At 44.2% G+C, this 20994-nt stretch overlaps 1 protein-coding gene across 1 annotated transcript; it reads right to left on the bottom strand.

Annotated features, from left to right (window-relative positions):
* Positions 1-2196: 2196 nt before the first annotated feature.
* On the bottom strand, positions 2197-19363 carry LOC105475117 (coagulation factor II thrombin receptor). The gene is made up of 2 exons (XM_011730122.3): positions 19086-19363; positions 2197-3511 (listed from the first exon to the last, which is right to left on the bottom strand). The coding sequence occupies exons 1-2, from the start codon at positions 19171-19173 to the stop codon at positions 2322-2324; spliced, it is 1278 nt and encodes a 425-aa protein (XP_011728424.1). The 5' UTR covers positions 19174-19363; the 3' UTR covers positions 2197-2321.
* Positions 19364-20994: the final 1631 nt, after the last annotated feature.

The raw sequence follows: 20994 nt of genomic DNA on the forward strand, positions 1-20994 counted from the left end.
CTATTTGTTTTCTTTTTCCCTGCATTTGTTCTTCCAGATCCATTCTCCATGGCTAAGGAAGCTGATCTTTATGGACTACTTCACTTCTGGGTATTGGGTTAAGATTAGGATCAAGGGGAGGCCTCGCAAGAGATCAGAGGGTGAGGGAGAGGCCTCAGTGTGTTCCCTCCTCTACCTGGGCCTTGGAGGCAGTAACAGCTTCCCCTGATTGCTAGTCTATGGGGGTGCTTCACCACTCCCTGTTGGTTCCCTTAACCCTGTCCACACCTCTGCAAATCACCTCTTCATTAAATGCTCTTCAGTTAAGCCCTTAAAGTGTGCCAGGACGACAAAGATACAATACTAATTTGTTCCAAAGAGATACCAAGCAGATGTTCACATTTATTAATATAGGTTAGTTTTTTAAGAGTGAACATAAAAACAGTGACATACTATTTTGTAAGTACAGTAATGATAGCATGTTTTAATATATACAGACTAATAAACAATGACAGTAAATCTCCACTGATTTAGATAAAATGAATATAGACACTAAATTAATAAAACCAGTGCTAGCTTCTACTTACAATACAGTTATATTACTTTTATGTAAGTTATTCTATGGTATTTGGAAATAGTTTGCTCTTTTAAATAGATAAACATTTGCCTTGCAACTTTCCATTTTGTTTAAAATGCTACCATTTTTTCATAAGAAAAAAGAGATATGTTTCAGCCTAATTTCTAAATTACTTTGTAAATTCCATGAAGATTTTCTATACTTGATACTTAGGAGGTTAAAAAATGCTTTTAAAATCTCATTAAGTCTTAAGTAAATGGAAATTATAGAATAATTTTCCTAGATTTCAATGTCAATTCTATTTTCTTCTGTTATTTCTAAGTAGACTGACATGATTGATTCTTAAAAGAAAACCTGATTTGAGCACTCTATTAAGCAAACATTTGTAAATAAATAGTGCCCAATTAAACCAGACTTATTTTAAAAAATATATGTCCTGTACTGCATTATGTTTTCACCTTAAGTTATAACCACAAGAACTATTAACCCAAATGTTCAAAGTTCTTTAGCTGATAGCCTCGTTTGTGTGAAACATATTTATTATGCATATGTCACACTCTATGCATCATCTACTTTGCTCTTGAGGGCAGGTCTCGGTCCTATTCCACTCTGTGTGCCCAGCACCTATTGGAGTGCCCACAGTGCATAATGGGTGCTTCCAAATCCAAAATAACCTTTCAGAACAACTACTGGATGTGTTTACACCCAGCAGATGGGCATCCAGAAGTCCATGCCTTCTTTCGTTGTTTTTAAGATGGGTAGAGAAGTCTTTCATGGTCATTACCTCCTAGGATATCACATTCTGCTTTGCCAGTTTCTCATAAACATGATCAGTTCGCAGCCAATCCTAGGAGGATGGAGCAAATGTGGTGGCCCCAGTCTCATTGCTTTCTGTGAGGTTCAGCAGGAAGGTCTCTGGCCAATCTGTGTCTAACATGGCCCTGGCATGTGTCTGCTGCTTGGAGTCCTCCATCAGGGGCGGACGCATGCAGCTCTCAGGAATAGGCTACTCTGAAAGCCAGCCTACATTCACTAGAGGACTTATGCTCAGTTTTGGCTTATGTATACAGTGTGTAAAATGTAAAAAATACTACCCATATCAAAATAGGGGCTTTTCATCTGTTTCCATAATTTTAGGAATTCAAAGTTGGATATGTTTAAAACTGAAAACACTAGAACTTCTACACACAGATAGTAGTAAGTCTTATCCCTTAATAACTTAAACCTTGCTGTCAAACAACTTCAAAATACACTTATTTGCAAAAGTGGTACAAGCCCAAACTATGGAGTCTCTCACTGTTGATGAACACCATCAAATGTTCAGGGTTAAACTCTACCAACCTAGACTTTGCATATTAAATCAGGGAATCAGAGATTATTTCCATAATTGCTGGAGTGGGGGGGGGGGAAAGAGTGTTTTAAAGTGCCTATTCTACACTGCACTGCAAATAATATACGTGTGTGCATACATCTACATACACACACATATAAATATGCATATGTCACCTAGCTATATCCAAAAGTGACAGTTATTACTGTAGCATTGGCAATATTCCCTTGGAATAACACAGTCATCTCATCCTGTTATCTTTCTGGTAACTGACAAAAATACATGCATGATGGCTCCCATAAAAAGCAGGCATGCAAGTTGTACATCTGTTGTTTTAGGAGGTGAAGTCAATACAGTTTGGGTGGGGACTAATAGAATCCTCAAGTTATTCACTTTCATAAACTTTTCTTTTTAACCTCCCAGCAGTCTCTTTTCCTAAGTTAACAGCTTTTTGTATATGCTGTTATTCAGGTTACTAGAGCAGGTATCCATTTTACTTGCCATCAACTGCCCACTGCTGTTATAACTGCTGGGATCAGAACTTTCTTTGCAGCATAAGATGCTGTAGACGTACCTCTGGCACTCAGAGGAAGCATAATAGTAAATGAGGGGGTCGATGCAGCAGCTTATGCTGCTGACACAGACACAGAGGAGGTAGGCAAAGTAGGCAGCCTCTGTGGTGGAAGTGTGAGAAAGGAATGAGTAATGCGCAATCAGGAGGATGTTTGTGGGTCCGAAGCAAATGATGAAGATGCAGAAAACAGCAGCTGACAGGAACAAAGCCCGGGACTTCTTGCTGCGGTTGGCAACGGTGGAAGAGCTAAGACATCGAATGATAGACACATAACAGACCGTGGAAATGATCAGCGGCACAAAAAAGAAGACAGCAGAGAAGGCTGAGAAGTAGTAGGCATAGTAGCCTTCGAGCAAGGTTTCATTGAGCACATCATGACAGGTGGTGATGTTGAGCCCGGGCACCTGGATGGTTTGCTCCTTGAGGAGCAGAGGCACTACCCCTGCAATGGCCAAAGCCCAAATGGCCAGACAAGTGAAGGAAGCCCTTCCCAGAGTACGCCAGGAGAGGGACTGCATGGGATACACCACAGCCAGAAACCGGTCAATGCTTATGACTGTCATGAGCAAGATAGAGGCGTACATGTTACAGTAAAATGCTGCAGTGACAAAGCGACACAATTCAGACCCAAACTGCCAATCACTGCCGGATAAGTAATAGCTAATCTTAAAGGGGAGCACAGACACAAAGAGCACATCTGCCGTGGCCAGGTGCAGCATGTACACCACCGCCGGCTTCTTGACCTTCATTTTCAGGATGAACACAACGATGGCCATGATGTTTAGCGGGAGGCTGACTACAAACACCCCGGTGTACACAGATGGGACAAAGAGTGTCAGCCAGGAGCTGGTCAGATATCCGGAGGCATCTTCTGAGATGAACGCAGGAAGTGGTTTTTGAAGAGGACTGCTTTTATTGATGGAGACTAATCTGTATTCAGTTAACCCACTTTCATTTTTCTCCTCATCCTCCCAAAATGGTTCATATTTATCATTGGGATTCCTGAGAAGAAATGACCGGGGATCTAAGGTGGCATTTGTTGCTTTTGACGCTGAAAAATAAAATTAAAAAAAATTTAAATGTAAAAAATGAATGCATCAACAAGGCAAAAGCGACAAGCAGAGAGCATATTTTACTTTTGTTTATGTTTTCTTACTAGGAGAATGGGCGGTAAAGAACAGATAATGCACAAATAGACTTTATTACAGAATAAGCCAACTCAAAATACTGTGCAACATTTGTCTTGATATGAGCAATACTTACTAAACTCTGTCCCTCAAAGGGACAAAGGTGAATGATAAGTTTTCAGAGATCTACCCTGAAGACATCAGGAAAGGCTGAGTACTTGACATGAAGGGATCAATCAGTGATTTCCACACTAGCCACTGTCTATATAAACAAGTCACTCCCAGTTTCTATGACTTCTCTTTCCTCCGCATACCTTCATGTGCACATTTTCTCCATTTAGTCTGCAGCCATCCCATGAAACCTGTCCCTTTTCAAAAATCCACGTAGAAAGTTGAGGGGATTTAGGCTGGGCACAGTGGCTCACGTCTGTAATCCCAGCACTTTGGGAGGCCGAGGTGGGTGGATCACGAGGTCAGGAGTTCAAGACTAGCCTGGCCAAGATGGTGAAACCCCGTCTCTACTACAAATACAAAAATTAGCCGGGCATGGTGGCACGCATCTGTAATCCCAGCTACTTGGGAGGGTGAGGCAGAAGAATCGCTTGAACCTGGGCAGCAGAGGTTGCAGTGAGCCGAGATTGTAACACTGCACTCTAGCCTGGGCGACAGAGCAAGGCTCTGTCTCAAAAAATAAAAATAAATAAAAATTAAAAAAACAAAAAGAAAGCTGAGGGGATTTCTTTTTTTTTTTTTTTTCCTGAGACACAGTCTCGCTCTGTTGCCCAGGCTGGAGTGCAGTGACGCGATCTCAGCTCACTGCAACCTCCGCCTCATGGGTTCAAGGAATTCTCCTGCCTCAGCCTCCTGAGTAGCTGGGATTATAGGCACGTGCCACCAGAGGGGATTTCTTAAAGGTTTTGGCATTAGAGGCAAATTAATAATGGGACTCAGGACTCCCAATTCTATGGCCATTGTCCATGACAGTAGTTTTCCTCTACAGTCTTTAGTTTGCTTACACAGGAGAACGTAGAAATCTCTCACTATATCTGGGTCCAAACCACAATCCCTGGGGTTATCTCCTAACATAGTCACAAGGTATCCATCATGTCAATCATTCTTCCACTTCTTTCCTGAGCAGGTCAGCAGAGCAGCAGACGTTCTTGGCCACTCATGCCAGGCCAACCAAGGTTTTTGGAGTATCAACCAAAAATAGGTGAACAATTGGAGGTTCCTGGAAGGTGGTGCCCAAGAGAGGGCATGGAAGCTCTGTGCTCCTTCCCACAATTCCTGCCCTATGTATCTCTACCATGTGGCTGTTCATCTGTATCCTCTGTAATTTTCTTTATAATGAATGGATAAAGGTAAGTAAAGTGGTTCCCTACGTTCTGTGAATCATGCTAGCAAATTAATCAAATCTGAACAGGGGGCCTTAGGAACTCCCAATGTATAGTGTAGTCAGAAGTCTGGAGGCCCACACTTATGACTGCCATCTGAAGTGGAAGGCAGCCTTGTGAAACTGAGCCCTTAATCTGTGGAATCTGACTCTATCTCCACATAGATAGATAGTGTCAGAATTGAGTTATATTAAGAGGCAGATAGCGTCAGAATTGAGTTATATTCAAGGATACCCAGCTGGAGTCCAGTGAAGAATCTGCAGGAGAATTGGTTGCTTGGTATGTGGAGAAACAAGCTCCAGACATATGGTGTCACAAGGACTGAGTGAAGTGCTGGGTAAGAGAAAACAGTTTGGGGAAAATAGTTTGCTTTTTCCTATATAACAGCAGTGCCTACATAACATAAAAGGTGACTAAAACCCAGATAGAAAATCCATATCTTTTTAGCCTACAGAACCAGAGGACAGAGTTCAGGGCAAACACAGTCACTGGAAAGTTAGGAGAGAATCCTGGAAAGGAAAAAGTCAGGGAGCAGGGGGTCCTAAATTTCAGTATAAATTCTGTCCTAGGGTTTGGCTGACCCTTGAACTATGCATGTGTAGGAAAGATGAGAAGCACCTCTGCTAAGGATAAAAGAACTGAAGTGATATTTAGGCTTCTGCTCAAGAGAGAAAGAGTCTGCTGTTTGAGTAAAACCAAACTAATTGGCTGCTAAAGCAAAAACACCAACACTCTTTGAAGGAATACAACAAAATCCAGAGTCTTTTTTCCTGTAATTTATACAGGAAAATGGTTTACTGGACTTACAATTCCACATGGCTGGGAAGGCCTCATAATCATAGCAGAAGGTAAGGAGGAGCAAGTCACATCTTACTTGGATGGCAGTGGGCAAAGAGAGAGCTTGTGCAGGGAAACTCCCATTATTAAAACCATCTGATCTTGAGAGACCCATTTACTATCATGAGAACAACATAAGAAAGACCAGTCCCCATGATTCAATCATTTCCTACTGTGTCCCTCCTATAACATATGGGAATTATGAGAGCTACAAGATGAGATTTGGGTGGGGACACAGAGTCAAATCGTATCACCAGATCCAACCACCCTACACACAAAAGTGATAAACTCTGGACCTCTTGTCCCCCTTCTCTCACACTATATACAACAACCAATGTAAATGGATTAATGGCTTACACATAAGACCTGAAACTGTAAAACAACTAGAAGAAAACATAGAGGAAAAGCTTCTTGATATAGTTTTGGGCAATAATTTTTTGTAATGAGCATAAAAGCACAGGCAATAAAAGGAGGAGTAGACAACTGGGACTGTATCAAACTAAAAAACTTCTGCACAGCAAAAGAAACAATCAACAGTGAAGAGAAAATGTATGAAATGAAAGAAAATATTTGCAAACCATATGTCTGATAAAGGGTGAATACCCAAAATATATAAGGAACTCCTATAACTCAACAGCAAGATAATGAATCACCTGATTTAAAAATAGGCAAAGGACCTAAATAGACATTTTTCAAAAGAAGACATACAAAGGGCCAGCAAGTATATGAAAAATGCTCAACATCACTAATCAGGGAAATGAACATTAAAACCAGAATGAGTTATCACTTCATACCTGTTAGAATGGATTACAGATAACAAATGTTGGTGAGGATATGGGGAAAGGGAACCCTTGTATATTGATGGTGGGAATTTAAATTGGCATAGCCATTATGAAAAACAGTATGAAGGTTCCTCTAAAACTAAAAATAGAACTACTATATGATACAGTAATTCCACTACTGGGCATACATCCAAAGGAAATAAAATCAGGATGTTGGCCGGGCACAGTGGCTCATGCCTGTAATCCCAGCACTTTGGGAGGCCGAGGCGGGTGGATCACCTGAGGTCAGGAGTTTGAGACCAGCCTGGCCAACATGGTGAAACCCGTCTCTACTAAAAATACAAAAATTAGCCAGGCGTGGTGGTGCATGCCTGTAATCCCAGCTCCTCAGGAGGCTGAGGCAGGAGAATTGCTTGAATCCAGGAGGTGAAGGTTGCAGTGAGCTGAGATTGCGCCACTGCACTCCAGCCTGGCTGACAGAGCAAGACCCCATCTCAAAAAAAAAAAAAAAAAAAAAAAGACCAGGATATCAAAGAGTTAGCTGCAATCTCATGTTCATTGCAGAATTATTTACAATAGCCCAGTTATGGAATCAAACTAGGTATCCACTGATAAATGAATGAATGAACGAAAAAAATGGTGTATATACACAGTGGAATACTATTCAGCCTTAAAAAAGAGGAAATTCTGTCATTTGCAACAACATGGATGAGCTGAGAGGGCGTTATGTTAAGTGAAATAAGCCAGGCACAGAAAGACAAATATAGCATGATCTCACTTATATGTGGAATCGAAAACAGTTGAACTCGTAGAAGCAGAGAAGAGAATGGTGGTTACTAGAGGCTGGGGTTGGATGCGTGGGTAGGGTAGACTGGGAAGACATTGGTCAAAGGGTACAAAATTTCTGTTAAAAGGAATAAGTTAAAAAAAATCTCTTGTATAATATGGTGACTATAGTTAATAACAATGTGTTGTATACTTGATAATTGCTAAGAGAGTGGACTTTAAGTGGTCTCTCCACAAAAAAATGGTAAGTATTTGAGGTAATACGTGTTATAAGTTTGATTTAGCCATTCCACAAGTTATGCATATTGCAAAACATGTTATACACTATATATAACTTTTTGTCAAATAAAAGAAAAAGAGGGCTGCCAGGCGTGGTGGCTCACACCTGTAATCTCAGCACTTTGGGAAGCCCAGGTGGGAGGACAGGTTGAGCCTGGGAGATCGAGGCTACAGTGAGCTATCATCACACCACTGTACTGCAGCCCGGGCAACAGAGTGAGACTCTGTCTCCAAAAAAAAAAAAAAAAAAAAGTGACCCAGTCTTAAGTAAAAAGACAGTGAGCGGAAACCAACCTCAAGTTGACCCAGATGTTGGAATTAGCAGATAAGGATTTTGAAGAATGTATTACAACCATGTGTAAGAAAAAAAGAAAAGTATTTCATTGAAATGAACTGAAAATAGGAAATATCAGCAAAGAACTACCAAGTGGAAATTCTAGAAATAGAAAGTAAAACACAGTACATTGGCATCTGTTTCCAAAATGAAGAGCAAAGCTAGAGTAGTACCAACTCAGAGACAGCAGAGCAGAGCCTGGCAGTGTAGGGTTGAGGTCAAGCTCCCTAAGCAAATTTGGGAGAGGGTCTCCAGACAATGAAGGGGTGGCCTGGCAGGATATCTGTCACAGGGAAGGAATGAATGTCTCCATTGATGAATGTGAATACGCACTTGTGTCTAGATTGATCCTTAAGGGTAAGAACTGTTCCTGTTAATCTCTGAACCTCCAGTACCCTGTGCCCTGCATGTGGTAGGCACATATTTGTATTCTAATATTGACTCTGTTCAGGGATCACTTAACTTCTCTGAATTAAGCCCAGAATCATTAAAATGGGATTCTAGTGCCTGTCTGGCCTACAAATCTGGCAACTGGAGCATCCCATGTGAAATAGGACACACATTCACTTTGGAAACTATAACAATTAAGCAGTTTAAGAAATTACTATTATCCTTCCTCTCCCACTTCCATGTAGTATGCTTTTATATCCAACTGTTTGCTCACTTAATTAGGTTAAAAGGAAATCTAGGTTCATCTTCCCTCCTACTTAGGAATGTTTATAGTTTTTTAGTACAATGAGGGAATGAACAAGTTGTAAATTATATAGCTCTAGGGTTCAGAACTATGAATCAAATTTCGAATTCACAATCTTTTATGGAAGTATCACTCTCTTACTTTCGCAATGCATGTAACTTACTCTGTGTTCACCTTGCCCCAGTCACACAGAAGCCTGACCTTGGTCCCAACAGCCCCTGTGGACGTGAAGCTATTCTCAAGATCACAACGAGTGTGTGGGAGCTGAAAGAAAAGAATGAATGGCTTCTGGCGCTTAAAAAAATATCTTTTATTTTTTATTTTTCTTGCTTGTGGTTCTGGCACTTTAATATCACAAAAACATGCATGTGCAAAAATGCTGGCCTAGAGGAACCTTTTATTTATTTATTTTTGAGATGGAGTCTTGCTGTCACCCAAGCTGGAGAGCAGTGATGCGATTTTGGCTCACTGCAACCTCTGCCTCCCGGGTTCAAGCGATCCTCCTGCCTCAGCCTCCCAAGTAGCTGGGATTACAAGCATGCACCGCCATGCCCAGCTGATTTTTGTATTTTTAGTAGAGATGGGGTTTCACCATGCTGGCCAGGTTGGTCTCAAACTCCTCGCCTCAAGTGATGCACCCACCTCGGCCTCCCAAAGTGCTGGGATTATAGGCCTAAGCCACTGCACCTGGCCAAGGAACCTTAAAACAATGCAATTCTCCTCTGCAGTTTTGGAAGCCTGGCCAGATTATGGGCTTCTGTGAGGCACAGAGGGGAAAAAGTGGACATGAACATGCATACTTACATGCATGAATCAAGATGACACCTGAGAGTGATACAATGTGAAAACTAATAAATACAACTAAGCTCTTCATATACTATCACTTAGTCTGAAAATCAAACTGTCACTAGACTTTACTCTGTATTTACTACTTAGGCAATAAGTACTTGTTTTAAAAAACATCTTCTTTGGGTAGGCCTCAGGCAGTACAGTACTTCCGACAGAAACATTATACTTGTGGAAACATGAAATTTTTATAGGCTAGAGCTCAGGAAGAATGTATAATCCCTTGGTTAAAAATCACTGCCTAAGGTGTTACCTTTTCTTGATACTATAGGTTTGATATTCTGGTTTTTGTGAAATTAAAGAATGTCAGAAAAAAAAAAAGAAAGAAAGAAAAGGAAAAAAATGTAGTATATACCAGCATCAAACAAAGGACAAAACCAATGCAAGGTGACTAGATAATTCCAACTAGTTCAAGACCCTTAAGCTGAAATTTGAGTTTAAGTATCTCGCTTTTCCTCCAGTCCTAGCACAACTCAGGTCAAGGAGAAAGTGCTTGTCAGGGTGCCCAAATCTCTTCTCATTCATCTCTGTTTTGTTGTTGTTGTTGTTAAGCTGTGGTTTCACAAAAAAGGCAGCAGAAGTCCTGAATTCAGTTTTCATGCTATCTGCTAAGTTTCATTTAATGTAGGCTTCTCTGAATTGCTCTAGAGTAGTTTTGTTATCGAATACAGCAAATTATTAAATAGTTCAAATACGGACTCTTTAACTCTGGAGATTGTTTTAAAAGTAGTGAGTGAGGCAACACGTTTTCTGACTGTGATGAGATCTGTCCTGGAAGCAGAGGGGTGACTAGAGGATCTCTGAGTGTCCCATTTGATCCTGGGATTTATACCACACCAGCATTTCATGACACACCAAGTCTTGGTTTTGACTCACAGTTCTGCCCTTGGGGCTCACGCCTTTTGAGAGTTAACAAAGCAGAAGTCCCAGGACTTTGCTCACATTCCCACGCAGAGCACAGCAGTTGAAACAACACTACAGGCTAAAAAGAAATGAAGAGGAGGACAGCAAAATAACAGAAACACACTAACTCTGTCAAGTGGAAAACAGCAGCATTACTGGAATGTTTTACTCCCTCAGATTCAAACAAACACCATTTTCCAATGAAAAGAACTGGGGCTCCTTAAAGAAATGGCTAGTTCCAGATCTGGGGTAGGAAATACACAAGATGAACACTGAACATCTTCAAATAATATCAGGGTTAGGTCAAAAAGACTCTGGAGTCAATCTGAAAGGGCTCCCATTGACCAAAGATGTGACATTTTGATCATCAATTTGACCACCAAAACAATAATGATGGAAATGAACTGAAACATTTCATACATGTTAGATCCACAAGTTGAAGACGCAGTTAGCCAGATCCAGTATGTAGGAAAGTAAGACAGATGGCTTAGTTTCTTTGACAAATAAATAGCAATAAAAAAAAGGGATGGGGTGGGCAGTTACAGATTAAAATGTAATGGTGGACCTTGTTTGAACCTGATTCAAACAAACCAACTGTTAAAAGGTATTTATGAGACAGTAAGGAAAATATGAACACTGACTGACTATCAGATGATATTAAGGAATTGTTAGGCTGCGCACGGTGGCTCACGCCTGTAATGCCAGCACTTTGGGAAGCCGAGGCAGGAGGACTGATTGAGCCCAGGAGTTCCAGACCAGCCTGGGCAACACAGCAAAACCCTATCTCTACTAAAATAAATACAAAAATTAGCTGGTTGTGGTGGTGTGTGCCTGTAGTCCCAGCTACTTTGGAGGCTGAGGCAGGAGGATTGCTTGAGCCCAGGAGGTTGAGGCTGTGGGTGAGCCATGATTGTGCCATTGGTCTCCAGCCTTAGCAACAGAGTAAGAATGTGTCTCGAAGCAAACAAACAAACAAAAAACAAAAGGAATTGTTCATTTTTTAGGTATTATAATTGTATTGTGGTTATGTGAAAAAAAGAATTCTAACCTCTAAGGATGTTTACTGATGTATTTATGAATGACATAATATGATACCTGGGATTTGCTTTAAAATTATATAGTTGGGGGAGGAGGACAGTTGAGGGTTTAGATAAAACAAGATTGGTCATATATAAATAATACTGAAGTTGGATGATGGGTAGAGGGAGTAACTATACTGTTCATTTTTGGGTATGTATAAAAACTCCCATAATAAAAGTTAAAAAAATAAACAAATACTTTATGCATGTTTATTTGCCACTAGAAGTTAAGGGCCAAGGGTTTTTGCTTTTTTCTTTTGTCCTAATTCTGAAGGGAAAAATGTTCTTGCATGTTTGTGTGAAGATTGTCTTATATTTACATAATTTATTTGGTATCGATTCTTCAAAAGCTTTTCTGGAATATGGAAGGATTGGTGTATGAAAAAACCTTACCATTTTTTTGAGCACCTGCTATGTGCCTGATACTTCACTTGCCTTAGTTCCCGTAACTCTAACATTTCTATGAGATGAGCATTATGACTACCATTTTATAAATGACAACATGGAGGCACAGAGAGGCTAAGTAACTAATCCAAAGTCACACAGCTATGAAGTAGAGGAGCCGGGATTTGAATCTAGATCTGCCCAGCTCCAAAGGTCATAACTTTTGACCCCACCACACTATTCTCTCTTTAAAAACTGTGATTCCTGACCTACTCCTAAAAGAGGAACATCTTTTTCTCTTAGCATTTCACCAAACAAATGAATCTGCCTATCCTTTTAGCTACAGTAGGCAGTATGTGGACATGTGAATGACTAGCTAACGTGATGATGCCAAAAGGTGTTGCTTGGGAATTCTGGGGTCCTACTGACTTTGGCTGCACACCAATCACACACGCCAACAACTCAGCCCTTACACACAGGAGAGAGATAGCAGGGAGACATTCAAGGACAAAACAGAAAAATACATCTTTAAAACACCGTTCTAGACGGAGCAGATGCAACAGCAGTAAGTGAACAAAAATCTCTGCTACAGAAAAAGCAGAATTAAAGATAAAATTCCCCTCCCCACTCCCTTTTTTTTTTTTTGATACAGACAGAGTCTCACTCTGTCTCCCAGGCTGCAGTGCAATGGCACGATCTTGGCTTGCTGCAACCTCTGCCTTGTGGGTTCAAGAGATTCTCCTGCCTCAGCCTCCCAAGTAGCTGGAATGACTGGCTGATTTTTGTATTTTTAGTAGAGACGGGGTTTCGCCATGTTGGTCAAGCTGGTCTCCAACTCTTGACCTCAAGTGATCTGCGCCTCGGCCTCCCAAAGTGCTGGGATTACAGGCGTGAGCCACCGTGCCCAGCCTAAAGGGAGAATTCTTGACTGACTGGGGGGTCACAAGAAGCTGCCAATATCAGAGGCCTCCTCTCCTCCCATTCCATGTCCTGGAGCAGGTACTCCTCTGGAAGTATAGGAAAGCAAGCCTAAGAGGAAGCTGGGAGAAGGGAAGTTGCAGGGAAGTAAACGCAGGTGTACCTAATGCCACAGCAGGCATGAAGACTACATAAGCAAAGTGTGTGGGCTCTTGCCGGGAGCAGCCTGGAGGCCAGAGCCTGACATGGGGTGAGGATGCCAGCAGGCCTTGCCTGGGAACTACTCTGACTCCCCGACGTTCCCTGTTCCTCCAGGTCTGTTCTCCACTAAGTTACAGGTCCTGAGCTCTCCGTCTTGGGAATGCGGCTCTCTACTCTCCAACAAGACATCTAGCTAAAATGAAAACTAATTCACAGTCAAGGATGTTAATGATCACCAATTCCTCCCCAGGGTTGGGGATGGCGACAGCTTTGTACTGTACAAAGTACTGTGCACTGTACTACAAAAACTGTCCCCATGCCCACCCCTGCCCAAGTCCTTCTGCAGTTTGTATATCGGAACTCAAATAAATTAGGTTCTAGACATGATAAGAACAATAATAAGCAACAGTTCCAGGAAAACAGAACTCTTCCTGAAAAGCTAATAAGGCCTTTGATTTGGCTACCATAGGAATATTCACTGCAGCTGCTGTGTTGGGTTTTAAATTATGGTATAGATTTAGCAATGATTATGAAATCAATTCACACGATTGCAATAAGCATTAAAAATAGACTATAGGGTAGAAAATATCAAAATGCATACAGTGCAGCAAAGGTGGGCACTGTTTGGTACAACTTTTGTTTCATGTTTACATATACACTATGATTGTCCACACATATTTATTGAAGACACATACCCCTAACCATATCACAATGTAAAGTGTTATTTCTACAGTTCTTACTGTAGGTTACCAAACAGGAAAACACTGTACTGGTAAGCGTTATTCTACAATACTAGAATACCTGATTTTTAATTCATCATAGACTTGAAATATAAATCGATTACATAATGTCTTTTCCTAAAGTTATATAAATTTGTTTTCAAGGGCAAATTACAGATTATTCCTGTTGTGTCAAAAGGCCACTTACTTTTGAAAGCAAATAATGTATATAGGACTGTCAGAGCCCTTTAAGTGGCTTCCTCCAAGTACCATGACCAGGTCAGTGTGGGAGAGGGTATTTGGGGAAGTGAAAGCTCATACCCAGAAAAAAAAAATCTCAGTATATATGGAGAGTTATTTATGACGACAGTTTTAGGCACAAGCAAGAGAAAGAAAAAGGCAGAATGAAAGAAATCACAAAAAAGGAAACCAACAGAAAATTATGAAGGGTAAAACTATGGAGTCCTCTACACTGGCATCATAGTCAAAAATAAACCACGGCCCTGGGTCCTAATAACTCTTCTAACAAGGGTGTTTTTGTGAGTATCTGCAACGGAAGGGGAGCCTGGGTACTCATGAAGACTAGTTAAAGACTGGGCATGGTGGCTCACGCCTGTACTTCTAGCACTTTGGGAGGCCAAGGTAGATGGATCACTTGATCCCAGGAGATGGAGATCAGCCTGGGCAATGTGATAAAACCTCATCTCTACCAAAAATACAAAAATTAGCCAGGCCTGGTGGCGGGTGCCTGTGGCCCAGCTACTCTGGAGGCTGAGTTAGGAGGATAGTTTGAGCCTGGGAGACAGAGGTTGCAGTGAGTCAAGTTTGTGGCACTGCACTCCAGCCCGAGTAAGAGAGCTAGACCCTGTCTCAAAAAACAGCAACAGCAACTTTCACCCATATAAAGTTAAGTTCCCCAGACACTAGGACCACATATTATATCATTCTATTGATATGAAATATCAAAAATAGGTAAATCCATAGAGACAAAAGGCAAACTGGTGGTTCCTGGAGGTAGGGGGAAGGGAGAATGGGATCTGACTGCTTACTGGTTTCCTTTCGGGGAGATGACAGTGTTTTGGAAGTAGGTAGGGGTTTATAGTGTACATTGTACACTGTCAATGTAGTAAATACCCACTGAATTGTACACTTTAAAATGGTTAGCTTTATGTTATGTGAATTTTATCTCAATTTTATTATTTTTATTTTTTAAAATTTAAATGATTAATTAAAATGTAAAATTTTTATGCATTAAATATTTGGAAGACAGCGTCTCTCCCGCTCTGTTGCCCAGGCTAGAGTGTAGTCACGTGACCATGGCTCCCTGCCCCCTTGAACTCCTGGGCTCAGGCCATCCTCCCAGTCTCCCAGGTGCTGGGACTACAGGTGCACACCACTGTGCCTGGCTAATTTTTAATTATTTTTTTGATAGAGATGGGGTCTTGCTATTTTGCCTAGGCTGGTCTCAAGTGATCATCTGGCCTAGGGTTCCCAAAGTGCTGGGATTACAGGTGTGAGCCACTGCACCCAGACCCTGAAAACCTGCTATGCTAATATGTTCTATAAAAATAAAGGCAAAGCCACTAAAAAATATTAGAGAGAGATCGGGGAGGGGGGGGGAGAGAGACAGATAGTAGGGTAGAAAATTACTTGCTGGCTCATAAGAAATCTGACTTTCAGGCTTTATAGAGCTTTCTGGTCTGCTTAGGGTAGAACCACTGCTCAGTTTTGTGTCTTTCTGTTTAGGTTTACTAGCGATATCTCTGGTAACATCTGATTAATTAGCGTATCCATGAGCAGGGATCTTTTCAGAGCCTGCCTTATCATCCATTAGCAAAGTAAATGAGAGAATACCACAGTCCATGCATAAATGCTTATGAAATACCTCCCTGCGCTGGGCCTGGGTTACCAAGGCAATAGGGCACAGACTTTGCCTCTAGGGGTACTAGGGAACACAGTGGGGTTACTTCTCTACTGTAAGAGGGGCTGGGAGTCTAGATGGCTTCCTTTCTATGGGAGGTGTTAGAGAAAGCCCGCACTCCGGAGAGACAGGCCTGTGGTCAACTCCCAATTCCATCTCTCTTTTTTTTTTTTTTTTTTGAGAGACAGTCTCACTCTGTTGCTCAGACTGGAGTGCAGGGGCACGATCTCGGCTCCCTGCAACCTCTGCCTTCTGGGTTCAGGCAATTCTGGTGCCTCAGCCTCCCGAGTAGCTGGGACTACAGGTGTGCACCACCACACCCAGCTAATTTTTTATTTTTGGTAGTGACAGGGTTTCACCATGTTGGTCAGGCTGGTCTCAAACTCCTGGCCTCAAATGATCCACTCGCCTTGGCCTCCCAAAGTGCTGGGATTACGGGTGTGAGCCACTGCACCCAGTCCCAATACCACCTCTTTCTCAACTTGGGACTCAACCATTCTGGGTCTCTGTTTTATAACCAGTAAAATGAGGATGACATCTGCTCAAAGGGCTGTTGTGAGAAATAAATAAGATAGTATGCATAACGTCCCTAAGCAGGGTGTTAGCTGCATTCAGTGCTCCATAGATGGTGGCTGTTTTTAATTAAACATGAACGTGGCAGGTATGGGATATGGGGAGGGCATTCTGGCCAGAGGGAATGGCATGGGGACAGAAGCCAGAGAAAGTATAGCTCCTTGAAGGGAAGATCTAGAGGATAGGGCTGGATGAACTGGAGGGTGAGTAACAGGAGATGGCTGGAGAGGGGCTGGGGACCCTCTTGCAAGGGGAGGAGCACTTCATTCCATGCCACAGAATTGGGCTTGACTCTGTGGGTAGGAGGGTAGCAAGTGGAATTGCCCACCGAGTTCTCTCTGTCATAGCCACCACCAGCTATTCTTGAAACCTTTAACCCTCTAAGAGCCTCATAAAATTCATAAAGATCACCTTTTACTTTTGCATGTTGGCCCTTTTAATGATTACGTCACCTCACTTAAATTGTTTAGACAAAGGAATGTAAACTTGTTGATGAATTTACACATTTCTCAACAACTATCTGCTGAGTGAACATTTGTTTTAGTCACCATGGGGATAAATAAAACTTTATAATCTTAGCTGGGAAAATGAGACACACACACAAAGTGACAAGGCAGGAAATGCCAAAATGAGTGGGAACAAAAAGTCGGAAAGTGCTGCAGGAAGGCTCAGCTTGGTGGTCAGGGCCAGCCCTGGGAGGGCTCCACAGCCCCTCTTAGCACACAGAGCTGGTAATCCTGGGCAATAAACTCTATCAGAGCAGTGGCGGCTCAAGGATGGGAGGCACCGCTGGATGCTTTGGAGTCCCGGCACCACCACCTTATGACAGACAATGTTTAGAATTGCCAATGCATGGTGGTAATAAAAAGTAAACCTATCTTAGGTTGATTTTATTGGTGATTTTAAATTTTCTAAAGACAAAGCCCCACTTATTCCTAATTGCTTACACCCAGGGTGGGTGGACTGCCCACACCCCACGCCCCCTCCCCACCACCCCACGCCCCTTCCCCCACCCCCCTCCATTTGCTTTGCCACTGTTTCTGGGTCTTAGTTTCAGAATCAGCAAAAGGGGATAAACACCCACCTTAACAAGGTGTTCTGACAAGGTGAAATGAGACAATCTAAGTGAAAATTCCTTCTGGCCCAGGGCTTGACATGGAATACTGCACTTAGCAAGCGCTCCTTTTCCTCTATCATACTCCTTTCGTCTTTCCCTCCCAAAGTGGTTCCAGAATCCAGTGTTGATAAACTAGCTAAGGTGGTCCACTTGCCTTTCTGTCTACACCAGCACTGTCCATATTAACATGCACCACTCCTCCCATGAGGATGTAAGACGCTTGGCGGAAACCAGCACCCTTTAACTTCACTCTTTAATGAGGCTACACACCTTGCTGGTAGGCTACTGTGAGAAAGGGTGGCTACAATGGATGCAGCATTTCCATAAGCCCTGTTTTCCACCCCATGATCCAAATCTCAAACAAAACACTGGATTCTCAAGAGCTTGTCTCCAACTAAATTGAGCAAATCACATAATGTTATGTTAAATTATATCTCATCGCAAACAACTTTTCAGGAGTTCTCGGAGTTCTCTCAAACACTCTCAACAACAATGCTCACTTATCTGCAGGCAGGCTAGTTACTGCTAAACACTGGGCCCCTGTCTGGAGCTCTTAGTTTTCCCAAAAGCATCTCAAAACTCACCGTGAACAAAGACAGAGAGGCAAGAACATGCTATGTCTTTGTCACCTCTTAATCTTGATGTGTCTACACTTTTTTTTTTTGAGTGTGGGAGCAATAGAGAGTGCACATTCTTTTAGCGATAACAAGAAAACCCGCTAGAACTTCTTTCAGCGTAAAAAAAAAAAATGGCTCAAAGCTTATAAAATACTACTGTTATTAGGAAATTCAAAACACTTTTCTCACTTTCTAATGAGTGCCTTTACAGACTAAAAACAACTCATCTGTCCTGCTTTTGGGGAGAGGAATATAGAAAATATTTGACCACATAAATTAATCAAATTTATTTATTTGGTCAAGTAGCCAGATACTTAAAAATAGACTACCAGTGGGGAAAATATTCTAGGGGAGCAACCTTCTTGCAGCGGATCAGAAATACTTGGATCCCACAGTGTTCGAGGGAGCTTGGTCCTGGGGAGGGATCTCTCTCTTCAACTCACTTAGAAGGAATGGGTTCTAGGTAACAATAAAATCCTCCTCCTGCCCCCTTCCCTCCCCCACCCCCCCCACCACGCGGAGCCCCTGCTATTGTCACCATACATCTCGCACCGAGCACCTCCTGGACACAAGACGGGGGCTGCTGGTACTGATTCTCTGCTAAACATGCCAAGGGACTGCCAGGGCTTTTCTCTACACCACTTTTCTCGCCTGTAAAATGTGCAAGAAAAAAAACTTCCAACAAAGCAAAACTTCAGCGGCAGCGGTTCGCCAATTTATGTTGAAAAGATCGGAACGTTTATTGGTGGAGTAACGTGAGACCTTTTCTTTTTGGGGGTGGTCCTGGGAGAAACAGGCTACACAATGACAAGTGCAACGCAGGACCGCAGGCTCCCCCAGGGGCTTCCGCTCCAACCTCCTCCGTATCCAACATTCAGTGGCAGGCGGGCTGCACCCTCCAAGATCGAGTCCAAAGGGGCATCGGCTGGGCCCGCGAAGGGGGTGGCACGCCCCACCTAAACGTGACTGGGAAAAACTCTAGATCTCAGCCCAAATGCCAGTTTGGCTTTCGGAGGAAACTGAGGCAGGGGTGAGGAGAAGACGCAACCGGGACCCCCGCAGTCTCCCCTCAGCGTCCCTCCGCCCGCGCCCCCCATTCCAGTGCGGCTCTCACCTGGCCTGCGGGCCCGCGTGCGGGCGGACAACAGCGGGCCGCACAGACAGAGGCAGGCGGCCACCAGCAGCAGCCGCCGCGGCCCCATTGTCCCGGGATCCGCACTGCGCTGCTCCAGGAGGTGCCCCGCCTCGGGCTGCTCCGCTCCACCCTCTCTCCCAACTTCTGCTGGTCGGGCAGCTGGTCGTCGCGGCAGGCAGAGCGCGGGGTGCCCGCGGGCAAGATCAGGGTCCGAGCGACCCCGGCGAGCTCTGTGTCTGGCTCGGTGCGCCGGGCGGGGCGGGACTGGGGCGCGCGAGCGCGCGGGCGCGAGCGGGGAAGGGCGCCCCCGGCGCGCAGTGAGAGTCTTGGCGCGGCCGCCTCTCACCGACCCTTCCCCGCGGTCCCTCCGCCGCCTTCCGCAAGCCCCTCTGGCTCTGTGCGCCCCGCCCCGGCCCGCCCCGTTCAGGGGCCCTGGCCGCTGGCCACTGCCGGGCCTAGGAGTCCAAATGAGAAGTTTTTTCCTCTGGGCGCCGTTGACCCGCGAAGCTGTCAGTGACTCAGACTCAGACTGGCGGGGTCCTTGGAACGGGGCCGCGCGGCTCGCCGGCTGCTTCCCGCGGCCGTCTCGACCCTCCTGGGATGTGGAGACGTCGACAGTGGACGCCCCGGCCAGGATGCGTCCACGCCCTGCAGCCCTGCAGCCCTGCAGCCCCCGCAGTCCTGGCGTGGCCTCCCGTCCTCCCTCCCTTCGTGTGGGACACCGGCAAAGTTCAGTTTTCGCTAAAAGTCTGCAAGGGACTTATGCTTTCGTAACGTGGGGATCATGGATTTAAAAGTTTATGATGTAGTGACAGGGTTGCCCTTAAATGAGAAAGGGCCTTGAGTTTGGACAGAATTCTTGAAGTTTTATGCGTCTCTATTTCGCGAAGTTAGGCGTTTCATACGCCGGACACTCGTTTCCCCCACCAGCGGACTGCGAGTGGAATAGGAAGAGCGGCTTCTCCCGCTTCCTCCGCTCGCGGCCTAGCGGAGCTCTTTCCTCTCCCGCGCCTCCCGCCAAGGTCACCTGCGCAGCCTGGGAGGAGGGCGCGCGTCTGCAGGTGAGGCCGGCGTTCTCCGGCCGTGGACGCCCAGGAGAGAAGTGGCCTGGTGACTTTCCAAGTGTCCTTCATACGTTCTTGGACGATATTACAGTTTGTTTTCTTTTGAGGCAGGGTCTTGCTCTGTCGCCCAGGCTGGCGTGCAGTGGCGCCAACACGGCTCACTGCAGCCTCGATCTCCCGGGCTCAGGCGACCGTTTCGTCCCAGCCTCTGGATTAGCTGGGACAGTTAGAAAGGCGCGCGCCACCATGTCCGGCTAATTTCACTTCTGGCCTCAACGATCCTCCTGCCTGGGCCTCCTAAAGTGTTGGCATTACAGGCGTGAACCACCACGCCGGGCCTGATATTACAGGAGTTTGGCTAAATTAAAGGCACAAGGCGGGGACACTCGCGTGGCAGTCCGCTAAGGGCCCCCAGGGCACGTCGCGGCTGGGGGGTGGGCAGGAGGAGCCTGCAGCTTAAGTTGCTTTGCCTGTGGCTCCGGTGGGTGCGTCTTTCAGACTCCAACAGGAAATGGGTCCCCAAATAGCTGTTTCCAGGAAAGCTCAGCCGCAGCCCCTTCTCCTCATAAGCCAGCTCGCTGATGTGCCGGCGTATTCGGAATTCTGTGGTTGATGAGCTGCAGCTGACAGCCGCTGGTCAGGTTTCTAAGCCTTTTTAAAAAATGAATTTCTCATGAAGAGTATCATTCCCCCACTAAAGCCCGGACACTTACATCCGTGGAGAAAGTACGATCAGAGACTATTTCGTTCTTCCCTGTATTCTCCCGTCAGCCTCAAAGCACAGTACCTTGTTGTATACAGAAGTTGGTCACTAAATTACGGAA

Source organism: Macaca nemestrina, chromosome 6, assembly GCF_043159975.1.
Source record: "Macaca nemestrina isolate mMacNem1 chromosome 6, mMacNem.hap1, whole genome shotgun sequence".
Lineage (NCBI taxonomy): Eukaryota > Metazoa > Chordata > Mammalia > Primates > Cercopithecidae > Macaca > Macaca nemestrina.

Coding starts and splice junctions, on each gene's coding strand:
- LOC105475117 (XM_011730122.3), bottom strand. CDS start 19,173: ATGGGGCCGCGGCGGCTGCTGCTGGTGGCCGCCTGCCTCTGTCTGTGC. Junction 3,512..19,085: donor CACGCGGGCCCGCAGGCCAG/GTGAGAGCCGCA, acceptor TTTATTTTTCAG/CGTCAAAAGCAACAAATGCC.